We start from the raw sequence: 7,891 nt of genomic DNA on the forward strand, positions 1-7,891 counted from the left end.
GCTGCAAATAATGGCAAAGATTAACATAATTATTTATGATGTGTTAAAAGAAATATGTACGTTTATCTAGGGGTGGACAGTATGAATGAAAACCTTTATATCTTGTACACATTGTATGGCGAGTATTACAGACCTGTTGCAGTATAATAACATTTTAGTAATAATCAAAAACAGTTTGTGACCAGTACAATAGATTTACACTGTAAATAATCTGGGACCTTTAGACACGATGGATAATTTGGCTTGTTTTAAAAGTTATTTACTCATTTTTAGTCCTTGATTTTACAGTTCAATCTTAAATTGAGCATTAAAAGATTTCTTATCGAGTAAAATTTACTTGCTGCATGGACAGATAATTTCACTACTTTTAAGTCATTTTCTTCTCAAATTTAGTGTTCATATCTTATATCTGGGCAACCCCTTTTTTGCAGTGTGTTACCACATGTCCACTATGCAGTCATCATATTGTGTCAATTAGTCGTCCTCAAATGTATTCCTACCCGTCTATTAAAGAAAAGGCAAAATTCACAATAGTTGCTCAAATAAGTAGAAACTGGAAAAAGTAATAATAAATAAAAATTTGCTAAAATATAATTTAGTGAAATAAGACATTGCTTTTGGATTGTGGTTGAAAAGAATATTAAAAAAAAAAAAAAAAAAGTCCCAGACAAATTAGTCAACAGGTGCAGAAGTCTGACTGAGAGTTACAGAAAACACCTGATTGATTTTTTATTTATTTTATTTTTTTAATATTTCTGTTGAACCACAATTCAAAAGCAGTGCCATGACTTTCATTAGATTTTTATTTATTATCACTTTTGCCAATTTCAGCTTATGTCAGTGTTTTTTTCCTTCTTTAACGGGAGGGTATGAACACATTAGAGGACGACATCAATGATAAAAGGGTTAATCAGTCTAAACTATAAAGCCAAAACGAGTTCATTCACTTTCCTCAGACCAGACATTAGACTCCCCCCAACCCCCCGAAACCAAGAACACAAACTCCCGTAGTTGAGCTAGATTTTTTTTATTTGACTTTTTATTCGCTTGATCATGTTCTCCAACCCAAAGACAAGAATACACAGCATAAATTGAAAATATCCCATTTAATAGTTTACAACTTCTCATCTTTAATCATCAACTTCATAATTTTCAGTCCGACATTCACACTCACCTTGAAGCCTCGGAACTGGGATACAGTTCAACGTGTCAAACTTGACCGGGAGAAAAAAGAAAAAGAAAAGAAAACAGAAAAAAAAAAAAAAAAGTGAACCTCATGCCTTCGCCCTCCCTCCCCAACAAATCAGATAAGAGCATTTTTCAGTCAGGGCAGGAGGGAGGCAGGTAGGGAGGGGGTGGGAGGGTTACAGATTTTTCAAAATACAGTGGATGCATTACTTTTGATTGAGCAGGGAGAGTGAACATGGCGGTAATTCAGATGCTCTTCCAAGCCCTTTGTACACTGAACACATCCCAACAAGAAAAACAAACAAACAAACAAAAAAAAATCCAATTAATCCAAATGACAGACACCCTCTTAGAAACATCTTCTAATTGCACATGTTAGTACTGCTGACCCATGAAGGTTGGTGTGACGGATTTCAGAACTTTTCTTGCATTTCAAAAAAAAAGAAAAAAGAGTCTCAGGTCAAGAGTAGAAATGGTATTATTTACACTGGTGTTCACATGCAGCTCAGAAGCTGGAAGTTGAAATTGCAGCCAAAAAAAACCTCCTCCCATGTCCTATGTAGATAAAAGACATGTCGCACGCCCGCTCAGATTATCTTCTCTCTCTCTCTGAGATATATACACACTCACACACACTCTCACACACACTCACACACACCGCTGAAGGTTTCTTCCTCTTAAGTTACAGTGTCCAAAGCACTTAAGTCGGTTTGTACATTTCAAACAGCATGAATTTACTGTATCGTTGAAAGAAATGATTTTTTTCTTTTCTCTGATGTGATTAACAAGGGTACATACTGGCTGAATAAGACAATACAAACAACACAAACAAACAAACAAAAAAAACATTCAGGAATATGAAACTTCCTTTCCCATCCCGTCGGCCTTCCGTTTTGCACAGCTCCCCCTTGTGGCTATTAGCTCGTAGCACAGGTTTATGTTACAGCACTGGTGGAAGTGGAGTTTTTTAAAAAAAAGATTAAGTCATAAGCGCAGAGTAAGAAGCCACCCGTTGCCTTCCTCCATCATGTCCTGCTGTGATTTTACAACCATGTGACGTTAAAAAATAAAAATAAAAAAGGTGCGGGCTCAGATTAATTTCACATGACGCGTTCGAGGTCATGCCATGCAGACACGAGTAACATCAGGGTGCCGAAAGAAAGAAAGGAAACCTGAAGAATGAGCTGCATTGTTCCGACCCACGTCTCAGATTTCCGTCAGCTCATTTCCTGATAAAACTCTACACCAGTTTAAACCTACTGGCCGTAATGGGGGGCGGGGAGGGGAGATAAATCAATCACAGTGAAGTTAAAAACCTCCTATCAGCTGGGATATGATGCTATTAGGAAACATGGCAGACAAAAAAAAAAAACAACAAGCAGGCAAACCGAGAGAATGAATGAACACACACACCGACACACACACACCAGAACCGAGGGGCTTCATCTCACAAAGCAATTTGTAGGTTGAATAGAGTTTAATAGATGTGAATTGTCAAGAGTGCGCGTAAAAAGGCCAGAAGGAAGAGTTTGCATCTTGGCAAAGTGATCTGCTCCTCTTCAAAAGGAGGGCGACGGGGAAACGTGAGGCGTTCGAGGGGCGTGGGGGGGGGGGCAGGGAAGCAGATGGAGAGCAAGGTGCAACTTCTGCCGCTGTGCAGCACTGTGCTTGGGTTTCTCAGTAGTACAGTACATCATTCAGACAACATCTGTTCTTATTCCAACGGAGCCCCACCGAGCATCCTCACCAGCTACCTCAGAAGATGACACATCCCATCGTGGAACCCAGCAATCAAATGCAGCTCAATTGCATCCTTTTAAGATTTCTTATTTTTGTACATATATGCATACAATTATACTTTCTAGCTAATCTTTTAAGTCTTCATGTGGGTTTTTTATTTAATCTGATCAGCGTTCGTTTTGTTTTACAACTATATACAATGTACAGGCAGCAGATCATATATCTTTTACAACGAGTGAGTGATGATACAGGAGAGTCTCCATGGACCGATGATGGCTAGATCTATTTAGACAATATACATGGTGAATAATTGGAATTGGTTTTTTTTTTAGAAAATGGTATCTAAAAAAAGGATGAAAGATAGTACAAGAGACAAAATTGTAAAAGCCCTCAATATGTACAGAAAAAAAGCCAATATAGCATTTGTCAACAACAGAAAAAGAAAAAAAAAAGAAAGTTAAACTGAAATAATTTTCTCCATATACACATATCATAGCTCAAAAATATTTCCAAAGCTAATAATCTCTCTGATTTGGTCACAGAAGTTAGAAGATAAGTGAAGCATAGTGAACAGAATGACACAGCCTGATTGAACATCTGAGGATCTCCAACACAGCATCGCAGAGCCGCTAAGGTTCGTTAAGTAATGAGATGATGTACAGACTACGCTTAGTTAGTTCCTCTCATGCAGAACAGATGCTCCCCCCCACCCTCATTTTGATTGCAAGTCATGACTTAAAAAACAAAAAAGCCGTCGATCTACTGCCACCGAAAGTTAACAGAAAGACATCGTGAGGTATTAAGGTTACTGTGCCCGACAGCGTGGTCAGAAGTCTGATTTGGAGAAAGAAGAAGCAAAGAAATCATACTTAGATCATCAAACAGTCACCGCAGAACAGCCTCTCCTCGCTCTTACTTCAATGTTTGTTTTGGGGGGTGTCTTAGTGATTATTTAGACTTTTGAAAAACATTTGAAACCTCGATGTCAGCTTATGAAAAACATCTATTAGCTGCCATTAGATTTAAAATTTATCATCCAACAGGTGTTTTTTTTAATGTCAAGAAACAATCATGTAGCTCGAATTGTTTTGTCAAAATTATGAGGAAAGAAAAAAAGACGGTGGACATCCAAGTGGGCCAGTGTTAGTCAGTGTCTGATCATTAACTTCATATTAGACACGGAGGTGGAAAAAGTAAATGAAGCGATAAACCAAATCCCCTCAGATTGAAAACATCACACAAGCAGACTTACAAACGAAGCTCATACAGAACTCGATAGTTCAGGGGCTTTTATCTAGCTAAGTCAGAAAGGCACATCACTTTGATATCAGGCATAAATTAAGTCAAATTACTGAAGAAAACAAAACAAAAACAAAAAACATACTTTCACAAAAAATAGTGCCGATAAGATGAGAGTCATGAAAAAGAAGAAAGGGGAAGAAAAAAAAACAAAAAAACAAAAAGCATTCAGTGCATGTAACTACATTCATAACAAGCTTAATTTACATGTATGTGCAACCAGTTTTAAACAAATCTGAAATGTAACTAAACTGCCAGCTTAGACTGAGGATACAGACGCAGGAGTAAAGTTTAAAAACGCAGATCTCAAACTCAAACTTGTTTTCAGGTAAATCTCAGGCCTGGGTTCTATCGAAACTAACGAACGAAACAAACCTCAAACTACGCAAAAAAGCGATTCGCCGCTGAGTTTATTATACAGATCTAAGTGCTGTCGCGTTACTACACATGAGATGAGAGCTGGGAGGATCTGAGCGCGTTCTCCGAAGCTGCCCGCGGGTGACGCAAGCGGGCAGAACACGTCGACGGAACAAATGTAGACGACGTCCTATAGAAACATAGGATAACGAAGCCTACCGCCGGAACCAGAGAACCCCCCGTCGAGCTTACATCCAGGTGCGATCGTGATCCTAATGATGCTCAAACATGCTTCAAGCAAATTAATGTAATTCAAAAATGAATACAACTCTGACAAGTCATATCACTCGTGATGCGGAGGAGGGATCAGAAATGGGGGGTTTTTATCCGACGGGTTTGCGACTGCGCTGCCTTTCGAAGCCTTTTTTTATCTGCTGCCGTCGTAGGACTGTGAAGTTTCATATAAAACATCTGAAAGCCAATCATAAATATCAAGGGAGCAAAGTGTTCTCGACTGCATTTTGAAAATCAAACGATGGTTGCTGCAGTGCTTTCGGTGGGCAACACTTTGTCTCTACAGTGACTCGAGAGGTAAAGCGTACCACAGTGAATGGTGTGCGTATGTGCTTTCGTGGGTGCTGGGCAGAGGGTGTGTGTGTCGGTATGTGTGTGTGTGTGTGTGTGTGAGAAAACAGTAAGTAAAGAGATAGAGGAAACCAATTTAGAAAGAAAAGAGAAAAGTTCGTCGATTGATATGTTCACCCAATTATTCTCGTGATGTCAATAGTCAGTAGGGTCTTCGTAGCATCTGTATGTTTCTCCTGTGTTCAATGCTCTGCTGCTTCCCATGCAACTTCCAGGGCAGCGGTCTGCAGTGACGTCACAGGGGAGGGATCCGTTGGAAGAAAGGTGGGAGGTGAAAGGAAAATCGTTTTTCTTTTTTTTTTTTTTTCATATAGTTCCCTTGGTGGGGGGGGCTTTTAAGAGCAACAGGAGCGGCTCATCACTGCCAGGACTGAGGGGGGAAGTTATTCACCTCGGACAGGTCTTGCACAGCCGAGCCTTTGTGGGTGTACGTCAGCTTGATCCTCATCCGTAGCTGTTGCTGAAATGTCACCAGGATGACGGCGTTTATAAATAACATACAATACAGGTTTTAGGTGTGCGTCAATAAACGGGTTAAATGCAATTTGTGTGAAGCGCCGACTCACCTTCTGTGGGTTGAGGACTCTGATGACCTGCGTGACAGTTCCCTGGTTGAGTGCTGGGACGACGTTACTGCTAGGGGAGAGGAGCTGCAGCTGGAATGTCTGACAAACAGATAGGGGACGCCATGTTAGATGAAAATTTAATGGCACCCGCGGAGAAACGGGGTCATTGCAGCGGTTTAAAATAGAGATGCTCTCATTGATCAGGCGCTGACCAGATAGTCAGCTCAGAAGACTTCACCGCGGTTTTCAAGTTTATTTATTCGATAAGTTGAGGGTAAAATAGGCGACGCTGGCAAATAAACATCAACGTTTTCATCGCCTTTCATCTCCATGACACATACTTAGGGCTTATCTTTGTGTCTGGGCCAAAACAGACAGAACAGAAACTGCCATCGGTAGTTTGTTTGACTCGTTAAAAGTGAGAGATATTCACAGGTAGTTCCCTAAAACATATCTAAGGAGCATTATCTGAATGTAGACTNTTTGCAGCTGCATCTTAAATAACCTAAAGTACATTCAAATTATCGTTGACAGCTTTTACATACATTTACTTGGACAGAACTACACTCACTACTTAAATAGCTCATGTCTGGAGCAGCCTGTACTGTTTTTGTGTGATCAGATAGAGGTTTAGTTTGAATCCCACACCTGTTGGAAAAAAACCAGTCAAGGTGTGTCTCAATGAAAAAAGGTGGAAGAGGAGGAGGAACTGCTGCTGTGGATGCCCCGGTCGACTACAGATGTACCGGGCGCCTCCCAGGTGTGGATGTGTGTCACTGTGTGAAGGAATACGCTGTCCTGACTCACACACACACACACAAACACACACACACACATATATCTGTATGTATAATAGGCAGGAACAGAAGTGCCTCTTACCTCTCCACAGAAACATTGAGGAGCTTTCCACACAAACAGGGTGACCTATTTTATATTGATGTGCACCCTCCTTCACATGCACACACACACACACACAGCTGGGATGTGTGTGTGTGAGGCAGCTGCATGTGTGTGTTGCCCTGAAATGTCACACAAAACTGTGGGCCTTCAAATAAAGCCTCTAACATACTACATACTATATATGTGTGTGTAGATATGAGTGTGTGTGCTGCTATTAATTGGCTCTGCTCCATCCCTCCCTGGACCCACTGATCAATCATCAATTAGCGATCACCAATCACCTGATATCATCACAGCTGTTACATAATGGAGCAGGGATGCGCTGTAATCCCTGCACTCTGCCCCCGTTCCTATCACCTACTGAGAAAAGCCAGCATGTAACGGAGACGTTTGTCGGGCACTCTGTCCCGTTTGAACCGGCCACCGCATCCCGATCCCGCCGCCGCTATGACCTGCCTTTAGCACTCGGATCCCCGTCGCAGCTCCGGGACCACTGCGGCTGCCGCGACCTGCAGTCGGATTGAGCCCCGCCTGGTGGACCACCGTGTCCGGCTGCCTGTCTATGCAAGCCCCGTTATCTCCGACATCACCTCCTCCTCCTCCTTTCTTGATGCCCGCCTGGATGTTGGCCGCAACGACCGCCGCGCTGTTGTCCTCGTCCTCCATCGCCATGAACGATCCTCGGTATTAAGACGAACGGAGAGCCGTCCCGGTGCGCCGCGCGCGGATTCCCACGGAGGAGGAGGAGAAGGAGGAGGAGGAGGAGGCGGAGGAGGAGGAGAGGAGGTGAAAATTCATCCCGTGTCGGTGCAGCGACGCCATATCCCGACTGATCTGACCGCTGTCAGCTGGGCCTGCCCGCCTGGCTGCTGGCTGCCGGAGAGCTGATCAATAAACATGACTGGGCGGGTTCACGGTGCTGATTATTCAGTGGCCTGCTCCGGGGGGAGAGGCTTCCACCGGACACAAATCACGATGGCTCGGGCGTGTCTGTGGGAGACACTCGTGGGTTTGTAGGTGGAATTTGCAGCCCCTGATCTTTAATGTGAAATGTGATGTCATTTTATAATAAACAGCGTCTTTAGACATGAATTTAATCCAACCCACGCCTGCGTGGTGTTAAAGTTTTAATGATGTCATGATGTGGGGGAACTTCCACAGCTCCACTGGATCCACCCGTGACAGGTTTATATCCT

General features: G+C 42.4%; 2 protein-coding genes across 2 annotated transcripts in view; both read right to left on the minus strand.

Annotated features, from left to right (window-relative positions):
- Window positions 1-7,367, minus strand: part of phlpp2 (PH domain and leucine rich repeat protein phosphatase 2) — a 48,976-nt gene extending 41,609 nt beyond the window's left edge. The window contains exon 1 of the mRNA XM_008289347.1: window positions 7,152-7,367. Coding sequence (XP_008287569.1) covers window positions 7,152-7,367 — 216 coding nt within the window. The remainder of the gene's footprint in view (window positions 1-7,151) is intronic.
- Window positions 1,012-7,891, minus strand: part of ap1g1 (adaptor related protein complex 1 subunit gamma 1) — a 30,062-nt gene continuing 23,182 nt past the window's right edge. The window contains exons 22-23 of the mRNA XM_008289346.1: window positions 5,796-5,894; window positions 1,012-5,689 (exon numbers count right to left, since the gene is read on the minus strand). Coding sequence (XP_008287568.1) covers window positions 5,588-5,689; window positions 5,796-5,894 — 201 coding nt within the window. The 3' untranslated portion in view covers window positions 1,012-5,587. The remainder of the gene's footprint in view (window positions 5,690-5,795; window positions 5,895-7,891) is intronic.

Source organism: Stegastes partitus, unplaced genomic scaffold (genome assembly GCF_000690725.1).
Source record: "Stegastes partitus isolate 25-593 unplaced genomic scaffold, Stegastes_partitus-1.0.2 Scaffold608, whole genome shotgun sequence".
NCBI classification, from domain to species: domain Eukaryota; kingdom Metazoa; phylum Chordata; class Actinopteri; family Pomacentridae; genus Stegastes; species Stegastes partitus.